At 39.2% G+C, this 23307-nt stretch overlaps 1 protein-coding gene across 1 annotated transcript in view; it reads right to left on the bottom strand.

Annotated features, from left to right (window-relative positions):
* Positions 1-23307, bottom strand: part of LOC124266475 — a 67578-nt gene that overhangs the window by 2798 nt on the left and 41473 nt on the right. The window contains exons 20-21 of the mRNA XM_046701265.1: positions 3609-3804; positions 2423-2702 (exon numbers count right to left, since the gene is read on the bottom strand). Of these exons, the coding sequence (XP_046557221.1) occupies positions 2423-2702; positions 3609-3804 (476 nt within the window). The remainder of the gene's footprint in view (positions 1-2422; positions 2703-3608; positions 3805-23307) is intronic.

The following is a 23307-nucleotide window of genomic DNA, read 5'->3' as shown; positions in this document are numbered from 1 at the left end:
TGAAAAGGGCAGAGGAGGAAGGAGAGAGAGAATTCTTGAAGGAGGATAATGAATGGAATTAAATGGAATGGAGTGAAGGAAGAATGAGAGAAGAATGGAATGAGTCAGAGAGAGAATGTGGGAGGTCAGGAAACAGAGTGATGAGGAGAGAATGGAGTGGGGTGAAGGGCAGAGATACGAGAGTCAGAGAGTATGTGGGGGGGAGGATGGGAAACAAGAGTGTGTGAGAGAGAGAAAGATTAAGGGTGGAAGGGCAGAGGTAGGAGTCAGGAGGAGTGTGTATATGAGGGGAGGATAGAAACAGAGTGTGAGAGAGAGAAGAAGAGAATGGGGTGAAGAGGGAAAGAGTGGAGAATGCAAAGGGCTCAGAGAGTGGCCATGGAGGAAATGAGAGGAACAGAGGGGTGTGAGAGAGAGAAAGATGGATGGAGGTGAAGGGCAAGAGAGAATGCAGGGGAGTCAGACAGTGAGAGTGGCCTGGAGGGAAGGAAGGAATGGATGGTGTGTGAGAGAGAGCATGAATATGGAGAATGAAGGAACACTGGAGAGAATGGGGAATGGAAGGTGTGTAATGGAGAATCAGGAAACAGAGTATGTAGGCAGAGAAAAGGAGTGAGATTGAAGGACAGAGAATGCAGTGAGTCAGAGGAGGGGTGTGTATGAGGGAGGGATAGAAACAAAGGTGTGTGAGGAGAGAAAGAGTGGGTGAGAAAGGACAGAGAGGGCAGGGAGTCAGAGGTGTGTGGGGAGGATGAAACAGAGTGTGTGAGAGACAAGAGTGAGGTGAAGACAGAGAATGCAGTCAGAGGGGGTGTGTATGGGGGAGGATGGAGAGAGTGTGTGAGGAGAGAGAGGGTGAGGGCAGAGGGCAGAGGAGAATGCGAGGGAGTCAGAGAGAGTGTGTATGAAGGGAGGATAGAAACAGAGGTGTGAGAGAGAGAGAAAAGAGGTGGGGCCGAGAGAGAATCTGGGGAGTCAGAGAGTGCCATGTAGGAGGAGGGATAGAAAGCAGAGGTGGTGTGAGAGAAAGAGTGAGAGAGAAGGCTGCAGAGAGGAGAATGCGAGAGTCAGAGAGAGAAATTGAGGGAGGGATGAAACAGAGTGTGAAATGAGAGAGAAGGGGAGTGAGGTGGGAGGGCAGAGAGAGAATGCGAGAGAACCAGAGGGTGTGCATGAGGGAGGATAAGAAACAAGAGGTGTGAGAGAGAGAAAAGAGTGAGGAGTGAAGAGGCAGAGAGAATGCGAGGAGTCAGAGAGGGAGTGTGTATGAGGAGGATAGAAACAAAGGCTGTGTTGAGAGAGAAAAGAGTGAGAGAGTGAAGGCACAGAGAGAGAATGCGAGGTCAGAGAAGGTGTATGAGGGGGAGGATAGAGGGAAACAGAGTGTGTGAGAGAGAAAGAGTGAGGTGAAGGACAGAGAGAGATCTGCGAGGAGTCAGAGGAGTGTGTATGAGGGAGGATAGAAACAGAGTGTGTGAGAGAGAGGTGAGATGAAGGGTGAGAGAGAGAGAATGCAGAGTCAGAGAGTGTGTATGAGGGAGGATAGAAACAGAGTGTGTGAGAGAGAGAAAAAGTGGAGTGAAGGGTAGAGAGAGAGAATGCGAGAGTCAGAGAGTGTGTATGAGGGAGGATAGGAAACAGAGAGTGTGAGAGAGAAAAGAGTGAGAGTGAAGGGCAGAGAGAGAGAATGCGAGAGTCAGAGAGTGTGTATGAGGGAGGATAGAAACAGAGAGTGTGTGAGAGAGAAAGAGTGAGAGTGAGGTGAAGGGACAGAGAGAGAATGCGAGAGTCAGAGAGTGTGTATGAGGGAGGATAGAAACAGAGTGTGTGAGAGAGAAAGAGTGAGGTGAAGGGCAGAGAGAGAATGCGAGAGTCAGAGAGTGTGTATGAGGGAGGATAGAAACAGAGATGTGTGAGAGAGAAAGAGTGAGATGAAGGGCAGAGAGAGAATGCGAGAGTCAGAGAGTGTGTATGAGGGAGGATAGAAACAGAGTGTGTGAGAGAGAAAGAGTGAGAGAGAAGGCACAGAGAGAGAATGCGAGAGTCAGAGAGTGTGTATGAGGGAGGATAGAAACAGAGAGTGTGAGAGAGAAAGAGTGAGGTGAAGGGCAGAGAGAGAATGCGAGAGTCAGAGAGTGTGTATGAGGGAGGATAGAAACAGAGTGTGTGAGAGAGAAAGAGTGAGGTGAAGGGCAGAGAGAGAATGCGAGAGTCAGAGAGTGTGTCTGCGAATGTATGAGAGAGGATAGAAAGAGAGTGTGTGCGAGAGAGTGAGAGAGAACGGCAGAGAGAGGGAGTGCGAGAGGGCGTGTGTGTGAGAGAGCATGTGACAGAGAAGAGAGTGAGAAAGAGAGGGAACGAAGAGCGGAATACTGGGTCATAAGAAGGTCATTTGGAAAGCTTCCTAACCGGTTGGACTCACCTCGCCCACGTCGGCGTTTAGAGCTACATAGGCACATATAGGGAATGCCATAAAAGACAGGGTGTTGTTGATACTGAGCATGGCGCTGTTAAAGAGGAAGACGACTCTGGTTTCGGTCGACTGGTCCGAGCACATGGAGTAGGTGAGCGCACCGCCATCGACGTCGAGGGCCCCGATGTAGTCGTTCTCCTTTACATAGATCTCATTGAGTCCACTCAGTTGCACAATGTTCAACCGCTCTGCATCACATTGTGCTTCTGTTACACCGACAACAAAGGCTCTGAAAGATGAAGCCGGAATGAAAGTTAAGTTCATAACACTATAAGTTGTATGCTTCTCTCGAGGGTAATAGGGTCTGATGTACGCCTCTATGTAGCAGTGTCACCCGAGCAGGTAGGCGATGGATGATGTTTGTTTGTTTTGTTACTAAATAAAAGAGATAAGGAAAAACAAACAAAATAAAAGCAATGCAGATTACAAAATCACTGGCATAGCTCAGGACACCATACCAGTCTCGCACACGGAAAACCTATCATTTGAGATTTCGGAAAACATAAACGCAAGTAGTCATGTACTGAAATTGCAATTCATCTCTTCAATTAATGTTAACATTCTGCCTGAAACACTGTATTCAACGGAATACATATGACAAGTCTTGTGGCATTAATTGTCAAATCTTAAAACGATATCATGATTTCATTTTTCGATGACATGTACAGTAAACTGTCGGAAAAGAAAGTACATACTTGAAAATTGGATTTGACGCCAAAATATAAAGAAAATGTTATAAGGCCGAAAGCATTAATCACTCGCATAAAGCAACATACGTAAAGTCCAAGACGTACCATATACCAACTATCAGGGCAAATTTGGGATCCGAACCCAGGATCCCAGTGACCGACTCCACGAATAGGACACTCCACGAATAGGACACCCTACTGATTATGCTTTTACGCCGCATTAAGCAATATTAAAGCAATATCGCGCCGGAAGCACCTGGATTGGACATCCCGCAATAAACCAAAAATCAATCCTGGGTCTTCGACGTAAAGAGCGAACGCTTTAACCACTGGACTATCCCACCGCCCCGCAGGGCAGTGGTCACCCACGTAGCTACTCCTCAGCTTCAAGGTAATCTAGGTGATCAAGAGCATTGAAAAACGAAAAATCTTCACTGTGATATTACCCTCCCGATACATCTCTGAATACTCCGAGTTTGACAAGGCCGGACTTGACGCAGTAGAAGTACCAGGTCTTCAGGGCACCGGCCCTGGTGATGTTGGTGTACTGGTTGCCAGCAATGAACGCCCAGGCTGGCATGAAGGTCATCTGCATCTGCTTCACTTCAAGGTCACTTACCGGAGTAGTCGCTTTGTTATCACCTGTCAAAACCGTTAACAGATGTTTAAGCCGAAAATGGACGGATATTGTATCAATGTTCAGAAAAGATATTAAATATCATTTTTAAAATAATGTTTACGGTGTGTGGGGAGACAGGAACGTGGCACTACCTCACGAATGCGCTAAACATGTAGTGAGTTGGTGTGTAGGGTTTAACGCCGTCTTGGTACAGTCTTCCACTTACACCCAGTGTGCTAAATAGTTTCCGAATTTTCCTAGCCAGTCGGGCTAGCTATGCCTGAAAGTTACTAACCCACAAAATAATTCACTAGCCCAAAATTTGAATGTAGAAACTAAGCAAAATATTACAAAAAGTATATTACCATTGTTTATCAGGCCATAATCTTGCATGATTTAAAAGTGCATTATAACTTAAAAAGTCGGAGAGCGTGATATATTTAAAAGTAGACCCTATGAAAATTCAGTAGCCAGTCGGGCCAGTGACTGTGGAGATTTACTGGCCCGACTGGATTTTTGCTAGCCACGGGCTAGCGGGCCTGTGGCTATTTCGCATACTGCTTACAGCACGGTGTGTCAGCTTTATGTGGGAGGAAAACCAGATGAGAATCATGTCTTAAGCTTTCACCACTTTGTATAAAATACGGTATTGTCGTGACAGAGAGTTTAGGCATGGTAGTATATACAACAAACATGCCATACACCATTGTTACTATGTGGCTGAAATATGGAGGATGGCATTGGAACGTCACGGTAGGTTCTCATCATAATTCATTTGTTTTAAATTACTTGCACACTATTTATCGGACTTCCCCGCGTGATATGGCGCATACCCGGTTATCCGGGAAGGGGTTCATTGGTTCGAGTTGTTTGTCGCTATGGTAAGACAAACCGTTGTCCAGTTGTTTGTTGCTATGGTAAGACAAACCGTTGTCTAGTTGTTTGTTGTATTGATGAGACAAACCGTTGCCTAGTTGTTTGTTGTTTTGGTGAGACAAACAGTTGCAGTTGTTTGTTGTTTTGGTGAGACAAACAGTTGTGTAGATGTTTGTTGTTTTGGTGAGACAAACAGTTGTCTAGTTGTTTGTTGTTTTGGTGAGACAAACCGTTGTCCAGTTGTTTGTTGTTTTGGTGAGACAAACCGTTGTCTAGTTGTTTGTTGTTTTGGTGAGACAAACAGTTCTAGTTGTTTGTTGTTTTGGTGAGACAAACAGTTGTCCAGTTGTTTGTTGTTTTGGTGAGACAAACCGTTGTCCAGTAGTTTGTTGTTTTGGTGAGACAAATAGTTGTCTAGTTGTTTGTTGTTTTGGTGAGACTAACAGTTGTCTAGTTGTTTGTTGTATTGATGAGACAAACCGTTGCCTAGTTGTTTGTTGTTTTGGTGAGACAACCCGTTGTCTAGTTGTTTGTTGTTTTGGTGAGACAAACCGTTGTGTAGTTGTTTGTTGTTTTGGTGAGACAAACAGTTGCAGTTGTTTGTTGTTTTGGTGAGACAAACAGTTGTGTAGTTGTTTGTTGTTTTGGTGAGACAAACAGTTGTCTAGTTGTTTGTTGTTTTGGTGAGACAAACCGTTGTCCAGTTGTTTGTTGTTTTGGTGAGACAAACCGTTGTCCAGTTGTTTGTTGTTTTGGTGAGACAAACAGTTCTAGTTGTTTGTTGTTTTGGTGAGACAAACCGTTGTCCAGTTGTTTGTTGTTTTGGTGAGACAAACCGTTGTCCAGTTGTTTGTTGTTTTGGTGAGACAAATAGTTGTCCAGTTGTTTGTTGTTTTGGTGAGACAAACAGTTCTAGTTGTTTGTTGTTTTGGTGAGACAAACAGTTGTCTAGTTGTTTGTTGTTTTGGTGAGAATAACAGTTGTCCAGCTGTTTGTTGTTTTGGTGAGACTAATAGTTGCCCAGTTGTTTGTTGTTTTGGTGAGACAAACCGTTGTCCAGTTGTTTGTTGTTTTGGTGATACAAATAGTTGTCCAGTTGTTTGTTGTTTTGGTGAGACTAACAGTTGTCTAGTTGTTTGTTGTTTTGGTGAGACAAATCGTTGTCCAGTTGTTTGTTGCTATGGTAAGACAAACCGTTGTCTAGTTGTTTGTTGTATTGATGAGACAAACCGTTGCCTAGTTGTTTGTTGTTTTGGTGAGACTAACAGTTGTCTAGTTGTTTGTTGTTTTGGTGAGACAAACAGTTCTAGTTGTTTGTTGTATTGATGAGACAAACCGTTGCCTAGTTGTTTGTTGTTTTGGTGAGACAACCCGTTGTCTAGTTGTTTGTTGTTTTGGTGAGACAAACAGTTGTCCAGTTGTTTGTTGTTTTGGTGAGACAAACCGTTGTGTAGTTGTTTGTTGTTTTGGTGAGACAAACAGTTGCAGTTGTTTGTTGTTTTGGTGAGACAAACAGTTGTGTAGTTGTTTGTTGTTTTGGTGAGACAAACAGTTGTCTAGTTGTTTGTTGTTTTGGTGAGACAAACCGTTGTCCAGTTGTTTGTTGTTTTGGTGAGACAAACCGTTGTCTAGTTGTTTGTTGTTTTGGTGAGACAAACAGTTCTAGTTGTTTGTTGTTTTGGTGAGACAAACAGTTGTCCAGTTGTTTGTTGTTTTGGTGAGACAAACCGTTGTCCAGTTGTTTGTTGTTTTGGTGAGACAAATAGTTGTCCAGTTGTTTGTTGTTTTGGTGAGACTAACAGTTGTCTAGTTGTTTGTTGTATTGATGAGACAAACCGTTGCCTAGTTGTTTGTTGTTTTGGTGAGACAACCCGTTGTCTAGTTGTTTGTTGTTTTGGTGAGACAAACCGTTGTGTAGTTGTTTGTTGTTTTGGTGAGACAAACAGTTGTCAGTTGTTTGTTGTTTTGGTGAGACAAACAGTTGTGTAGTTGTTTGTTGTTTTGGTGAGACAAACAGTTGTCTAGTTGTTTGTTGTTTTGGTGAGACAAACCGTTGTCCAGTTGTTTGTTGTTTTGGTGAGACAAACCGTTGTCCAGTTGTTTGTTGTTTTGGTGAGACAAACTGTTCTAGTTGTTTGTTGTTTTGGTGAGACAAACCGTTGTCCAGTTGTTTGTTGTTTTGGTGAGACAAACCGTTGTCCAGTTGTTTGTTGTTTTGGTGAGACAAACCGTTGTCCAGTTGTTTGTTGTTTTGGTGAGACAAACAGTTCTAGTTGTTTGTTGTTTTGGTGAGACAAACAGTTGTCCAGTTGTTTGTTGTTTTGGTGAGACTAACAGTTGTCCAGCTGTTTGTTGTTTTGGTGAGACTAATAGTTGTCCAGTTGTTTGTTGTTTTGGTGAGACAAACCGTTGTCCAGTTGTTTGTTGTTTTGGTGATACAAATAGTTGTCCAGTTGTTTGTTGTTTTGGTGAGACAAACAGTTGTCTAGTTGTTTGTTGTTTTGGTGAGACAAATCGTTGTCCAGTTGTTTGTTGTTTTGGTGAGACAAACAGTTGTTAAGTTGTTTGTTGTTTTGGTGAGACAAACAGTTCTAGTTGTTTGTTGTTTTGGTGAGACAAACAGTTGTTAAGTTGTTTGTTGTTTTGGTGAGACAAACCGTTGTCTAGTTGTTTGTTGTTTTGGTAAGACAAACAGTTCTAGTTGTTTGTTGTTTTGGTGAGACAAACAGTTCTAGTTGTTTGTTGTTTTGGTGAGACAAACCGTTGTCCAGTTGTTTGTTGTTTTGGTGAGACAAACCGTTGTCCAGTTGTTTGTTGTTTTGGTGAGACAAACCGTTGTCTAGTTGTTTGTTGTTTTGGTGAGACAAACAGTTCTAGTTGTTTGTTGTTTTGGTGAGACAAACAGTTGTATAGTTGTTTGTTGTTTTGGTGAGACAAACCGTTGTCTAGTTGTTTGTTGTTTTGGTGAGACAAACAGTTGTCCAGTTGTTTGTTGTTTTGGTGAGACAAACAGTTGTCCAGTTGTTTGTTGTTTTTGTGAGACAAACAGTTGTGTATTTGTTTGTTGATTTGGTGAGACAAACAGTTGTGTAGTTGTTTGTTGTTTTGGTGAGACAAACCGTTGTCCAGTTGTTTGTTGTTTTGGTGAGACAAACAGTTCTAGTTGTTTGTTGTTTTGGTTAGACAAATAGTTGTCCAGTTGTTTGTTGTTTTGGTGAGACAAACCGTTGTCCAGTTGTTTGTTGTTTTGGTGAGACAAACAGTTGTCCAGTTGTTTGTTGTTTTGGTGAGACAAACCGTTGTCCAGTTGTTTGTTGTTTTGGTGAGACAAACAGTTCTAGTTGTTTGTTGTTTTGGTGAGACAAACCGTTGTCCAGTTGTTTGTTGTTTTGGTGAGACTAACAGTTGTCCAGTTGTTTATTGTTTTGGGGAGACAAACAGTTGTCTAGTTGTTTGTTGTTTTGGTGAGACAAACCATTGTCCAGTTGTTTGTTGTTTTGGTGAGACAAATCGTTGTCCAGTTGTTTGTTGTTTTGGTGAGACAAACAGTTCTAGATGTTTGTTGTTTTGGTGAGACAAACAGTTGTCCAGTTGTTTGTTGTTTTGGTGAGACAAACCGTTGTCCAGTTGTTTGTTGTTTTGGTGAGACAAACCGTTGTCCAGTTGTTTGTTGTTTTGGTGAGACAAACAGTTCTAGTTGTTTGTTGTTTTGGTGAGACAAACAGTTCTAGTTGTTTGTTGTTTTGGTGAGACAAACCGTTGTCTAGTTGTTTGTTGTTTTGGTGAGACAAACAGTTGTCCAGTTGTTTGTTGTTTTGGTGAGACAAACCGTTATCCAGTTGTTTCTTGTTTTGGTGAGACTAACAGTTCTAGTTGTTTGTTGTTTTGGTGAGACAAACAGTTCTAGTTGTTTGTTGTTTTGGTGAGACAAACAGTTGTCCAGTTGTTTGTTGTTTTGGTGAGACAAACAGTTCTAGTTGCTTGTTGTTTTGGTGAGACAAACAGTTGTCCAGTTGTTTGTTGTTTTGGTGAGACAAACAGTTCTAGTTGTTTGTTGTTTTGGTGAGACAAACAGTTGTCCAGTTGTTTGTTGTTTTGGTGAGACAAACCGTTGTCCAGTTGTTTGTTGTTTTGGTGAGACAAACAGTTGTCCAGTTGTTTGTTGTTTTGGTGAGACAAACAGTTGTAGTTGTTTGTTGTTTTGGTGAGACAAACAGTTGTTAAGTTGTTTGTTGTTTTGGTGAGACAAACAGTTGTGTAGTTGTTTGTTGTTTTGGTGAGACAAACCGTTGTCCAGTTGTTTGTTGTTTTGGTGAGACAAACCGTTGTCCAGTTGTTTGTTGTTTTGGTGAGACAAACCGTTGTCCAGTTGTTTGTTGTTTTGTTTCTAGTTGTTTTGGTTTTGGTGAGACAAACAGTTGTCCAGTTGTTTGTTGTTTTGGTGAGACAAACAGTTGTCCAGTTGTTTGTTGTTTTGGTGAGACAAACAGTTCTAGTTGTTTGTTGTTTTGGTGAGACAAACAGTTGTCTAGTTGTTTGTTGTTTTGGTGAGACAAACAGTTGTCCAGTTGTTTGTTGTTTTGGTGAGACAAACAGTTGTCTGGTTGTTTGTTGTTTTGGTGAGACAAACAGTTGTCCAGTTTGTTTTTGTTGTTTTTGGTTTTGGTGAGACAAACAGTTGTAGTTGTTTGTTGTTTTGGTGAGACAAACCGTTGTCCAGTTGTTTGTTGTTTTGGTGAGACAAACCGTTGTCCAGTTGTTTGTTGTTTTGGTGAGACAAACAGTTCTAGTTGTTTGTTGTTTTGGTGAGACAAACAGTTGTCTAGTTGTTTGTTGTTTTGGTGAGACAAACAGTTGTTAAGTTGTTTGTTGTTTTGGTGAGACAAACCGTTGTGTAGTTGTTTGTTGTTTTGGTAAGACAAACCATTGTCCAGTTGTTTGTTGTTTTGGTGAGACAACCCGTTGTCCAGTTGTTTGTTGTTTTGGTGAGACAAACAGTTGTCTAGTTGTTTGTTGTTTTGGTGAGACAAACAGTTCTAGTTGTTTGTTGTTTTGGTAAGACAAACAGTTGTTAAGTTGCTTGTTGTTTTGGTGAGACAAACCGTTGTCTAGTTGTTTGTTGTTTTGGTGAGACAAACAGTTGTCTAGTTGTTTGTTGTTTTGGTGAGACAAACAGTTCTAGTTGTTTGTTGTTTTGGTGAGACAAACAGTTGTCTAGTTGTTTGATGTTTTGGTGAGACAAACAGTTGTCTAGCTGTTTGTTGTTTTTGTGAGACTAACAGTTCTAGTTGTTTGTTGTTTTGGTGAGACAAACAGTTGCAGTTGTTTGTTGTTTTGGCGAGACAAACAGTTGTTAAGTTGTTTGTTGTTTTGGTGAGACAAACAGTTGTACAGTTGTTTGTTGTTTTTGTGAGACAAACAGTTGTGTAGTTGTTTGTTGTTTTGGTGAGACAAACAGTTGTGTAGTTGTTTGTTGTTTTGGTGAGACAAACAGTTGTCTAGTTGTTTGTTGTTTTGCTGAAACAAACAGTTGTCTAGTTGTTTGTTCTTTTGGTGAGACAAACAGTTGTGTATTTGTTTGTTTTGGTGAGACAAACAGTTGTGTAGTTGTTTGTTGTTTTGGTGAGATAAACAGTTGTCTAGTTGTTTGTTGTTTTGGTGAGGCAAAGAGTTCTAGTTGCTTGTTGTTTTGGTGAGACAAACAGTTGTCCAGTTGTTTGTTGTTTTGGTGAGACAAACAGTTCTAGTTGTTTGTTGTTTTGGTGAGACAAACCGTTGTCCAGTTGTTTGTTGTTTTGGTGAGACTAACAGTTGTCCAGTTGTTTATTGTTTTGGGGAGACAAACAGTTGTCTAGTTGTTTGTTGTTTTGGTGAGACAAACAGTTGTCTAGTTGTTTGTTGTTTTGTGAGACAAACAGTTGTGTAGTTGTTTGTTGTTTTGGTGAGACAAACAGTTGTGTAGTTGTTTGTTGTTTTGGTGAGACAAACAGTTGTGTAGTTGTTTGTTGTTTTGGTGAGACAAACAGTTGTCCAGTTGTTTGTTGTTTTGGTGAGACAAACAGTTGTCTAGTTGTTTGTTGTTTTGGTGAGACAAACCGTTGTCCAGTTGTTTGTTGTTTTGGTGAGACAAACAGTTGTGTAGTTGTTTGTTGTTTTGGTGAGACAAACAGTTCTCTAGTTGTTTGTTGTTTTGGTGAGACAAACAGTTGTCTAGTTGTTTGAAGTTTTGGTGAGACAAACCGTTGTCTAGCTGTTTGTTGTTTTGGTGAGACTAACAGTTCTAGTTGTTTGTTGTTTTGGTGAGACAAACAGTTGCAGTTGTTTGTTGTTTTGGTGAGACAAACAGTTGTTAAGTTGTTTGTTGTTTTGGTGAGACAAACAGTTGTCTAGTTGTTTGTTGTTTTGGTGAGACAAACAGTTGTCCAGTTGTTTGTTGTTTTGGTGAGACAAACCGTTGTCCAGTTGTTTGTTGTTTTGGTGAGACAAACAGTTGTCCAGTTGTTTGTTGTTTTGGTGAGACAAACAGTTGTCCAGTTGTTTGTTGTTTTGGTGAGACAAACAGTTGTCTAGTTGTTTGTTGTTTTGGTGAGACAAACAGTTGTCTAGTTGTTTGTTGTTTTGGTGAGACAAACAGTTGTGTATTTGTTTGTTGTTTTGGTGAGACAAACAGTTGTGTAGTTGTTTGTTGTTTTGGTGGAGACAAACAGTTGTGTAGTTGTTTGTTTGTTTTGGTGAGACAAACCGTTGTCCAGTTGTTTGTTGTTTTGGTGAGACAAACAGTTGTCCAGTTGTTTGTTGTTTTGGTGAGACAAACAGTTGTCTAGTTGTTTGTTGTTTTGGTGAGACAAACAGTTGTCCAGTTGTTTGTTGTTTTGGTGAGACAAACAGTTGTCCAGTTGTTTGTTGTTTTGGTGAGACTAACAGTTGTCCAGTTGTTTGTTGTTTTGGTGAGACAAACAGTTGTCCAGTTGTTTGTTGTTTTGGTGAGACAAACAGTTGTCCAGTTGTTTGTTGTTTTGGTGAGACAAACAGTTGTCTAGTTGTTTGTTGTTTTGGTGAGACAAACAGTTGTCCAGTTGTTTGTTGTTTTGGTGAGACAAACCGTTGTCCAGTTGTTTGTTGTTTTGGTGAGACAAACCGTTGTCCAGTTGTTTGTTGTTTTGGTGAGACAAACCGTTGTCTAGTTGTTTGTTGTTTTGGTGAGACAAACAGTTCTAGTTGTTTGTTGTTTTGGTGAGACAAACAGTTGTATAGTTGTTTGTTGTTTTGGTAAGACAAACCGTTGTCTAGTTGTTTGTTGTTTTGGTGAGACAAACAGTTGTCCAGTAGTTTGTTGTTTTGGTGAGACAAACAGTTGTCCAGTTGTTTGTTGTTTTTGTGAGACAAACAGTTGTGTATTTGTTTGCTGATTTGGTGAGACAAACAGTTGTGTAGTTGTTTGTTGTTTTGGTGAGACAAACCGTTGTCCAGTTGTTTGTTGTTTTGGTGAGACAAACAGTTCTAGTTGCTTGTTGTTTTGGTTAGACAAATAGTTGTCCAGTTGTTTGTTGTTTTGGTGAGACAAACCGTTGTCCAGTTGTTTGTTGTTTTGGTGAGACTAACAGTTGTCCAGTTGTTTGTTGTTTTGGTGAGACAAACCGTTGTCCAGTTGTTTGTTGTTTTGGTGAGACAAACAGTTCTAGTTGTTTGTTGTTTTGGTGAGACAAACCGTTGTCCAGTTGTTTGTTGTTTTGGTGAGACTAACAGTTGTCCAGTTGTTTATTGTTTTGGTGAGACAAACAGTTGTCTAGTTGTTTGTTGTTTTGGTGAGACAAACCATTGTCCAGTTGTTTGTTGTTTTGGTGAGACAAATCGTTGTCCAGTTGTTTGTTGTTTTGGTGAGACAAACAGTTCTAGATGTTTGTTGTTTTGGTGAGACAAACAGTTGTCCAGTTGTTTGTTGTTTTGGTGAGACAAACCGTTGTCCAGTTGTTTGTTGTTTTGGTGAGACAAACCGTTGTCCAGTTGTTTGTTGTTTTGGTGAGACAAACAGTTCTAGTTGTTTGTTGTTTTGGTGAGACAAACAGTTCTAGTTGTTTGTTGTTTTGGTGAGACAAACCGTTGTCTAGTTGTTTGTTGTTTTGGTGAGACAAACAGTTGTCCAGTTGTTTGTTGTTTTGGTGAGACAAACCGTTATCCAGTTGTTTGTTGTTTTGGTGAGACTAACAGTTCTAGTTGTTTGTTGTTTTGGTGAGACAAACAGTTCTAGTTGTTTGTTGTTTTGGTGAGACAAACAGTTGTCCAGTTGTTTGTTGTTTTGGTGAGACAAACAGTTCTAGTTGCTTGTTGTTTTGGTGAGACAAACAGTTGTCCAGTTGTTTGTTGTTTTGGTGAGACAAACAGTTCTAGTTGTTTGTTGTTTTGATGAGACAAACAGTTGTCCAGTTGTTTGTTGTTTTGGTGAGACAAACCGTTATCCAGTTGTTTGTTGTTTTGGTGAGACTAACAGTTCTAGTTGTTTGTTGTTTTGGTGAGACAAACAGTTGCAGTTGTTTGTTGTTTTGGTGAGACAAACAGTTGTTAAGTTGTTTGTTGTTTTGGTGAGACAAACCGTTGTGTAGTTGTTTGTTGTTTTGGTAAGACAAACCATTGTCCAGTTGTTTGTTGTTTTGGTGAGACAAACCGTTGTCCAGTTGTTTGTTGTTTTGGTGAGACAAACAGTTGTCTAGTTGTTTGTTGTTTTGGTGAGACAAACAGTTGTCTAGTTGTTTGTTGTTTTGGTAAGACAAACAGTTGTTAAGTTGTTTGTTGTTTTGGTGAGACAAACCGTTGTCTAGTTGTTTGTTGTTTTGGTGAGACAAACAGTTGTCTAGTTGTTTGTTGTTTTGGTGAGACAAACAGTTCTAGTTGTTTGTTGTTTTGGTGAGACAAACAGTTGTCTAGTTGTTTGATGTTTTGGTGAGACAAACCGTTGTCTAGCTGTTTGTTGTTTTTGTGAGACTAACAGTTCTAGTTGTTTGTTGTTTTGGTGAGACAAACAGTTGCAGTTGTTTGTTGTTTTGGCGAGACAAACAGTTGTTAAGTTGTTTGTTGTTTTGGTGAGACAAACAGTTGTACAGTTGTTTGTTGTTTTGCGGAGACAAACAGTTGTGTAGTTGTTTGTTGTTTTGGTGAGACAAACAGTTGTGTAGTTGTTTGTTGTTTTGGTGAGACAAACAGTTGTCTAGTTGTTTGTTGTTTTGCTGAAACTAACAGTTGTCTAGTTGTTTGTTCTTTTGGTGAGACAAACAGTTGTGTATTTGTTTGTTTTGGTGAGACAAACAGTTGTGTAGTTGTTTGTTGTTTTGGTGAGATAAACAGTTGTCTAGTTGTTTGTTGTTTTGGTGAGGCAAAGAGTTCTAGTTGCTTGTTGTTTTGGTGAGACAAACAGTTGTCCAGTTGTTTGTTGTTTTGGTGAGACAAACAGTTGTCTAGTTGTTTGTTGTTTTGGTGAGACAAACCGTTGTCCAGTTGTTTGTTGTTTTGGTGAGACTAACAGTTCTAGTTGTTTGTTGTTTTGGTGAGACAAACAGTTGCAGTTGTTTGTGGTTTTGTTGAGACAAACAGTTGTCTAGTTGTTTGTTGTTTTGGTGAGACAAACAGGTGTGTATTTGTTTGTTTTGGTGAGACAAACAGTTGTGTAGTTGTTTGTTTGGTAAGACAAACAGTTGTGTAGTTGTTTGTTGTTTTGGTGAGTCTAACAGTTGTCTAGTTGTTTGTTGTTTTGGTGAGACAAACCGTTGTCTAGTTGTTTGTTGTTTTGGTGAGACAAACCGTTGTCCAGTTGTTTGTTGTTTTGGTGAGACAAACCGTTGTCTAGTTGTTTGTTGTTTTGGTGAGACAAACCGTTGTCCAGTTGTTTGTTGTTTTGGTGAGACAAACAGTTGTCTAGTTGTTTGTTGTTTTGGTGAGACAAACAGTTCTAGTTGTTTGTTGTTTTGGTGAGACAAACAGTTGTCTAGTTGTTTGTTGTTTTGGTGAGACAAACAGTTGTCTAGTTGTTTGTTGTTTTGGTGAGACAAACAGTTGCAGTTGTTTGTTGTTTTGGTGAGACAAACAGTTGTCAGTTGTTTGTTGTTTTGTTGTTTGTTTGTTGTTTTGGTGAGACAAACAGTTGTAGTTGTTTGTTGTTTTGGTGAGACAAACAGTTGTCCAGTTGTTTGTTGTTTTGGTTAGACAAACCGTTGTCCAGTTGTTTGTTGTTTTGGTGAGACAAACCGTTGTCCAGTTGTTTGTTGTTTTGGTGAGACAAATAGTTGTCCAGTTGTTTGTTGTTTTGGTGAGACAAACAGTTGTGCAGTTGTTTGTTGTTTTGGTGAGACAAACAGTTGTCTAGTTGTTTGTTGTTTTGGTGAGACAAACAGTTGTGTATTTGTTTGTTGTTTTGGTGAGACAAACAGTTGTGTAGTTGTTTGTTGTTTTGGTGAGACAAACAGTTGTGTAGTTGTTTGTTTGTTTTGGTGAGACAAACAGTTGTCTAGTTGTTTGTTGTTTTGGTGAGACAAACAGTTGTCTAGTTGTTTGTTGTTTTGGTGAGACAAACAGTTGTCCAGTTGTTTGTTGTTTTGGTGAGACAAACAGTTGTCCAGTTGTTTGTTGTTTTGGTGAGACAAACCGTTGTCCAGTTGTTTGTTGTTTTGGTGAGACAAACCGTTGTCCAGTTGTTTGCTGTTTTGGTGAGACTAACAGTTCTAGTTGTTTGTTGTTTTTGGTGAAACAAACAGTTGTGTAGTTGTTTGTTGTTTTGGTGAGACAAACAGTTGTCTAGTTGTTTGTTGTTTTGGTGAGACAAACCATTGTCCAGTTGTTTGTTGTTTTGGTGAGACAAATCGTTGTCCAGTTGTTTGTTGTTTTGGTGAGACAAACAGTTCTAGATGTTTGTTGTTTTGGTGAGACAAACAGTTGTCCAGTTGTTTGTTGTTTTGGTGAGACAAACCGTTGTCCAGTTGTTTGTTGTTTTGGTGAGACAAACCGTTGTCCAGTTGTTTGTTGTTTTGGTGAGACAAACAGTTCTAGTTGTTTGTTGTTTTGGTGAGACAAACAGTTCTAGTTGTTTGTTGTTTTGGTGAGACAAACAGTTGTCTAGTTGTTTGTTGTTTTGGTGAGACAAACAGTTGTCCAGTTGTTTGTTGTTTTGGTGAGACAAACCGTTATCCAGTTGTTTGTTGTTTTGGTGAGACAAACAGTTGTCTAGTTGTTTGTTGTTTTGGTGAGACAAACAGTTCTAGTTGTTTGTTGTTTTGGTGAGACAAACAGTTGTCCAGTTGTTTGTTGTTTTGGTGAGACAAACAGTTGTCTAGTTGTTTGTTGTTTTGGTGAGACAAACAGTTGTCTAGTTGTTTGTTGTTTTGGTGAGACAAACAGTTCTAGTTGTTTGTTGTTTTGGTGAGACAAACAGTTGTCCAGTTGTTTGTTGTTTTGGTGAGACAAACCGTTATCCAGTTGTTTGTTGTTTTGGTGAGACTAACAGTTCTAGTTGTTTGTTGTTTTGGTGAGACAAACAGTTGCAGTTGTTTGTTGTTTTGGTGAGACAAACAGTTGTTAAGTTGTTTGTTGTTTTGGTGAGACAAACCGTTGTGTAGTTGTTTGTTGTTTTGGTAAGACAAACAGTTGTCCAGTTGTTTGTTGTTTTGGTGAGACAAACAGTTGTCCAGTTGTTTGTTGTTTTGGTGAGACAAACAGTTGTCTAGTTGTTTGTTGTTTTGGTGAGACAAACAGTTCTAGTTGTTTGTTGTTTTGGTAAGACAAACAGTTGTTAAGTTGTTTGTTGTTTTGGTGAGACAAACCGTTGTCTAGTTGTTTGTTGTTTTGGTGAGACAAACAGTTGTCTAGTTGTTTGTTGTTTTGGTGAGACAAACAGTTCTAGTTGTTTGTTGTTTTGGTGAGACAAACAGTTGTCTAGTTGTTTGATGTTTTGGTGAGACAAACCGTTGTCTAGCTGTTTGTTGTTTTTGTGAGACTAACAGTTCTAGTTGTTTGTTGTTTTGGTGAGACAAACAGTTGCAGTTGTTTGTTGTTTTGGTGAGACAAACAGTTGTTAAGTTGTTTGTTGTTTTGGTGAGACAAACAGTTGTACAGTTGTTTGTTGTTTAAGTGAGACAAACAGTTGTGTAGTTGTTTGTTGTTTTGGTGAGACAAACAGTTGTGTAGTTGTTTGTTGTTTTGGTGAGACAAACAGTTGTCTAGTTGTTTGTTGTTTTGCTGAAACTAACAGTTGTCTAGTTGTTTGTTCTTTTGGTGAGACAAACAGTTGTGTATTTGTTTGTTTTGGTGAGACAAACAGTTGTCTAGTTGTTTGTTGTTTTGGTGAGATAAACAGTTGTCTAGTTGTTTGTTGTTTTGGTGAGGCAAAGAGTTCTAGTTGTTTGTTGTTTTGGTGAGACAAACAGTTGTCCAGTTGTTTGTTGTTTTGGTGAGACAAACAGTTGTCTAGTTGTTTGTTGTTTTGGTGAGACAAACCGTTGTCCAGTTGTTTGTTGTTTTGGTGAGACTAACAGTTCTAGTTGTTTGTTGTTTTGGTGAGACAAACAGTTGCAGTTGTTTGTGGTTTTGTTGAGACAAACAGTTGTCTAGTTGTTTGTTGTTTTGGTGAGACAAACAGGTGTGTATTTGTTTGTTTTGGTGAGACAAACAGTTGTGTAGTTGTTTGTTTGGTAAGACAAACAGTTGTGTAGTTGTTTGTTGTTTTGGTGAGTCTAACAGTTGTCTAGTTGTTTGTTGTTTTGGTGAGACAAACCGTTGTCTAGTTGTTTGTTGTTTTGGTGAGACAAACCGTTGTCCAGTTGTTTGTTGTTTTGGTGAGACAAACCGTTGTCTAGTTGTTTGTTGTTTTGGTGAGACAAACCGTTGTCCAGTTGTTTGTTGTTTTGGTGAGACAAACAGTTGTGTAGTTGTTTGTTGTTTTGGTGAGACAAACAGTTCTAGTTGTTTGTTGTTTTGGTGAGACAAACAGTTGTCTAGTTGTTTGAAGTTTTGGTGAGACAAACCGTTGTCTAGCTGTTTGTTGTTTTGGTGAGACTAACAGTTCTAGTTGTTTGTTGTTTTGGTGAGACAAACAGTTGCAGTTGTTTGTTGTTTTGGTGAGACAAACAGTTGTTAAGTTGTTTGTTGTTTTGGTGAGACTAACAGTTCTAGTTGTTTGTTGTTTTGGTGAGACAAACAGTTGTCCAGTTGTTTGTTGTTTTGGTTAGACAAACCGTTGTCCAGTTGTTTGTTGTTTTGGTGAGACAAACCGTTGTCCAGTTGTTTGTTGTTTTGGTGAGACAAATAGTTGTCCAGTTGTTTGTTGTTTTGGTGAGACAAACAGTTGTGCAGTTGTTTGTTTTTTTGGTGAGACTAACAGTTGTCTAGTTGTTTGTTGCTTTGGTGAGACAAACAGTTGTGTATTTGTTTGTTTTGGTGAGACAAACAGTTGTGTAGTTGTTTGTTGTTTTGGTGAGACAAACAGTTGTGTAGTTGTTTGTTGTTTTGGTGAGACAAACAGTTGTCCAGTTGTTTGTTGTTTTGGTGAGACAAACAGTTGTCCAGTTGTTTGTTGTTTTGGTGAGACAAACAGTTGTCCAGTTGTTTGTTGTTTTGGTGAGACAAACCGTTGTCCAGTTGTTTGTTGTTTTGGTAAGACAAACCGTTGTCCAGTTGTTTGTTGTTTTTGTGAGACAACCCGTTGTCCAGTTGTTTGCTGTTTTGGTGAGACTAACAGTTCTAGTTGTTTGTTGTTTTGGTGAGACAAACAGTTGTCTAGTTGTTTGTTGTTTTGGTGAGACAAACAGTTGTCCAGTTGTTTGTTGTTTTGGTGAGACAAACAGTTGTCCAGTTGTTTGTTGTTTTGGTGAGACAAACAGTTGTCCAGTTGTTTGTTGTTTTGGTGAGACAAACAGTTGTCTAGTTGTTTGTTGTTTTGGTGAGACAAACAGTTGTCTAGTTGTTTGTTGTTTTGGTGAGACAAACAGTTGTCCAGTTGTTTGTTGTTTTGGTGAGACAAACCGTTGTCCTAGTTGTTTGTTGTTTTGGTGAGACAAACAGTTGTCTAGTTGTTTGTTGTTTTGATGAGACAAACAGTTGTGTAGTTGTTTGTTGTTTTGGTGAGACAAACAGTTGTGTAGTTGTTTGTTGTTTTGGTGAGACAAACAGTTGTAGTTGTTTGTTGTTTTGGTGAGACAAACAGTTGTCTAGTTGTTTGTTGTTTTGGTGAGACAAACAGTTGTCTAGTTGTTTGTTGTTTTGGTGAGACAAACCGTTGTCCAGTTGTTTGTTGTTTTGGTGAGACAAACAGTTGTGTAGTTGTTTGTTGTTTTGGTGAGACAAACAGTTGTCCAGTTGTTTGTTGTTTTGGTGAGACAAACAGTTGTGTAGTTGTTTGTTGTTTTGGTGAGACAAACAGTTGTCCAGTTGTTTGTTGTTTTGGTGAGACAAACAGTTGTCCAGTTGTTTGTTGTTTTGGTGAGACAAACAGTTGTCCAGTTGTTTGTTGTTTTGGTGAGACAAACCGTTGTCCAGTTGTTTGTTGTTTTGGTGAGACAAACCGTTGTCCAGTTGTTTGTTGTTTTGGTGAGACAAACAGTTGTAGTTGTTTATTGTTTTGGTGAGACAAACAGTTGTCTAGTTGTTTGTTGTTTTGGTGAGACAATCAGTTGTTAAGTTGTTTGTTGTTTTGGTGAGACAAACAGTTGTTAAGTTGTTTGTTGTTTTGGTAAGACAAACCGTTGTCCAGTTGTTTGTTGTTTTTGTGAGACAACCCGTTGTCCAGTTGTTTGCTGTTTTGGTGAGACTAACAGTTGTAGTTGTTTGTTGTTTTGGTGAGACAAACAGTTGTCAAGTTGTTTGTTGTTTTGGTGAGACAAACAGTTGTCCAGTTGTTTGTTGTTTTGGTGAGACAAACAGTTGTCCAGTTGTTTGTTGTTTTGGTGAGACAAACAGTTGTCTAGTTGTTTGTTGTTTTGGTGAGACAAACAGTTGTGTAGTTGTTTGTTGTTTTGGTGAGACAAAACAGTTGTCCAGTTGTTTGTTGTTTTGGTGAGACAAACAGTTGTCTAGTTGTTTGTTGTTTTGGTGAGACAAACAGTTGTCCAGTTGTTTGTTGTTTTGGTGAGACAAACAGTGTCCAGTTGTTTGTTGTTTTGGTGAGACAAACAGTTGTCTAGTTGTTTGTTGTTTTGGTGAGACAAACAGTTGTCTAGTTGTTTGTTGTTTTGGTGAGACAAACAGTTGTCCAGTTGTTTGTTGTTTTGGTGAGACAAACAGTTGTCTAGTTGTTTGTTGTTTTGGTGAGACAAACAGTTGTCCAGTTGTTTGTTGTTTTGGTGAGACAAACAGTTGTCAAACAGTTTTGGTAGTTGTTTGTTGTTTTGGTGAGACAAACCAGTTGTCCAGTTGTTTGTTGTTTTGGTGAGACAAACAGTTCTAGTTGTTTGTTGTTTTGGTGAGACAAACAGTTGTCCAGTTGTTTGTTGTTTTGGTGAGACAAACCGTTGTCCAGTTGTTTGTTGTTTTGGTGAGACAAACAGTTGTCTAGTTGTTTGTTGTTTTGGTGAGACAAACAGTTGTGTAGTTGTTTGTTGTTTTGGTGAGACAAACAGTTGTCTAGTTGTTTGTTGTTTTGGTGAGACAAACAGTTGTGTAGTTGTTTGTTGTTTTGGTGAGACAAACAGTTGTCTAGTTGTTTGTTGTTTTGGTGAGACAAACAGTTGTCTAGTTGTTTGTTGTTTTGGTGAGACAAACAGTTGTAGTTGTTTGTTGTTTTGGTGAGACAAACAGTTGTGTAGTTGTTTGTTGTTTTGGTGAGACAAACAGTTGTCTACAAACAGTTGTCCAGTTGTTTGTTGTTTTGGTGAGACAAACAGTTGTCTAGTTGTTTGTTGTTTTGGTGAGACAAACAGTTGTCTAGTTGTTTGTTGTTTTGGTGAGACAAACCGTTGTCTGGTTGTTTGTTGTTTTGGTGAGACAAACAGTTCTAGTTGTTTGTTGTTTTGGTGAGACAAACAGTTGTCCAGTTGTTTGTTGTTTTGGTGAGACAAAACAGTTGTCCAGTTGTTTGTTGTTTTGGTGAGACAAACCGTTGTCCAGTTGTTTGTTGTTTTGGTGAGACAAACAGTTGTCTAGTTGTTTGTTGTTTTGGTGAGACAAACAGTTGTCCAGTTGTTTGTTGTTTTGGTGAGACAAACAGTTGTGTAGTTGTTTGTTGTTTTGGTGAGACAAACAGTTGTGTAGTTGTTTGTTGTTTTGGTGAGACAAACAGTTGTCCAGTTGTTTGTTGTTTTGGTGAGACAAACAGTTGTCTAGTTGTTTGTTGTTTTGGTGAGACAAACAGTTGTAGTTGTTTGTTGTTTTGGTGAGACAAACAGTTGTGTAGTTGTTTGTTGTTTTGGTGAGACAAACAGTTGTGTAGTTGTTTGTTGTTTTGGTGAGACAAACAGTTGTCTAGTTGTTTGTTGTTTTGGTGAGACAAACAGTTGTGTAGTTGTTTGTTGTTTTGGTGAGACAAACAGTTGTGTAGTTGTTTGTTGTTTTGGTGAGACAAACAGTTGTCTAGTTGTTTGTTGTTTTGGTGAGACAAACCGTTGTCTAGTTGTTTGTTGTTTTGGTGAGACAAACAGTTGTGTAGTTGTTTGTTGTTTTGATGAGACAAACATTTGTGTAGTTGTTTGTTGTTTTGGTGAGACAAACAGTTGTCTAGTTGTTTGTTGTTTTGGTGAGACAAACAGTTGTCTAGTTGTTTGTTGTTTTGGTGAGACAAACAGTTGTAGTTGTTTGTTGTTTTGGTGAGACAAACAGTTGTCCAGTTGTTTGTTGTTTTGGTGAGACAAACAGTTCTAGTTGTTTGTTGTTTTGGTGAGACAAACAGTTGTCCAGTTGTTTGTTGTTTTGGTGAGACAAACAGTTGTCCAGTTGTTTGTTGTTTTGGTGAGACAAACCGTTGTCTAGTTGTTTGTTGTTTTGGTGAGACAAACAGTTGTCTAGTTGTTTGTTGTTTTGGTGAGACAAACAGTTGTCTAGTTGTTTGTTGTTTTGGTGAGACAAACAGTTGTCCAGTTGTTTGTTGTTTTGGTGAGACAAACAGTTGTCCAGTTGTTTGTTGTTTTGTGAGACAAACAGTTGTGTAGTTGTTTGTTGTTTTGGTGAGACAAACAGTTGTGTAGTTGTTTGTTGTTTTGATGAGACAAACAGTTGTCTAGTTGTTTGTTGTTTTGGTGAGACAAACAGTTGTCTAGTTGTTTGTTGTTTTGGTGAGACAAACAGTTGTCTAGTTGTTTGTTGTTTTGGTGAGACAAACAGTTGTCCAGTTGTTTGTTGTTTTGGTGAGACAAACAGTTCTAGTTGTTTGTTGTTTTGGTGAGACAAACAGTTGTCCAGTTGTTTGTTGTTTTGGTGAGACAAACAGTTGTCCAGTTGTTTGTTGTTTTGGTGAGACAAACCGTTGTCTAGTTGTTTGTTGTTTTGGTGAGACAAACAGTTGTCTAGTTGTTTGTTGTTTTGGTGAGACAAACCGTTGTCTAGTTGTTTGTTGTTTTGGTGAGACAAACAGTTGTGTAGTTGTTTGTTGTTTTGGTGAGACAAACAGTTGTCCAGTTGTTTGTTGTTTTGGTGAGACAAACCGTTGTCCAGTTGTTTGTTGTTTTGGTGAGACAAACAGTTGTCTAGTTGTTTGTTGTTTTGGTGAGACAAACAGTTGTCCAGTTGTTTGTTGTTTTGGTGAGACAAACAGTTCTAGTTGTTTGTTGTTTTGGTGAGACAAACAGTTGTCCAGTTGTTTGTTGTTTTGGTGAGACAAACAGTTGTGTAGTTGTTTGTTGTTTTGGTGAGACAAACAGTTGTCTAGTTGTTTGTTGTTTTGGTGAGACAAACAGTTGTCTAGTTGTTTGTTGTTTTGGTGAGACAAACAGTTGTCCAGTTGTTTGTTGGTTTTTGGTGAGACAAACAGTTGTCTAGTTGTTTGTTGTTTTGGTGAGACAAACAGTTGTCCAGTTGTTTGTTGTTTTGGTGAGACAAACCGTTGTCCAGTTGTTTGTTGTTTTGCGTGAGACAAACAGTTGTGTAGTTGTTTGTTGTTTTGGTGAGACAAACAGTTGTCTAGTTGTTTGTTGTTTTGGTGAGACAAACAGTTGTGTAGTTGTTTGTTGTTTTGGTGAGACAAACAGTTGTCTAGTTGTTTGTTGTTTTGGTGAGACAAACAGTTGTGTAGTTGTTTGTTGTTTTGGTGAGACAAACAGTTGTGTAGTTGTTTGTTGTTTTGGTGAGACAAACAGTTGTGTAGTTGTTTGTTGTTTTGGTGAGACAAACAGTTGTCTAGTTGTTTGTTGTTTTGGTGAGACAAACAGTTGTCTAGTTGTTTGTTGTTTTGGTGAGACAAACAGTTGTGTAGTTGTTTGTTGTTTTGGTGAGACAAACAGTTGTGTAGTTGTTTGTTGTTTTGGTGAGACAAACAGTTGTCTAGTTGTTTGTTGTTTTGGTGAGACAAACAGTTGTGTAGTTGTTTGTTGTTTTGGTGAGACAAACAGTTGTCTAGTTGTTTGTTGTTTTGGTGAGACAAACAGTTGTGTAGTTGTTTGTTGTTTTGGTGAGACAAACAGTTGTGTAGTTGTTTGTTGTTTTGGTGAGACAAACAGTTGTGTAGTTGTTTGTTGTTTTGGTGAGAC

The sequence above is a fragment of the Haliotis rubra genome, unplaced genomic scaffold (genome assembly GCF_003918875.1).
Source record: "Haliotis rubra isolate DU_JTF1 unplaced genomic scaffold, ASM391887v1 Scf126, whole genome shotgun sequence".
NCBI classification, from domain to species: Eukaryota; Metazoa; Mollusca; class Gastropoda; order Lepetellida; family Haliotidae; genus Haliotis; species Haliotis rubra.
Note: the sequence above shows the minus strand (reverse complement) of the source record. Positions and strands in the feature narration are given on the sequence as shown.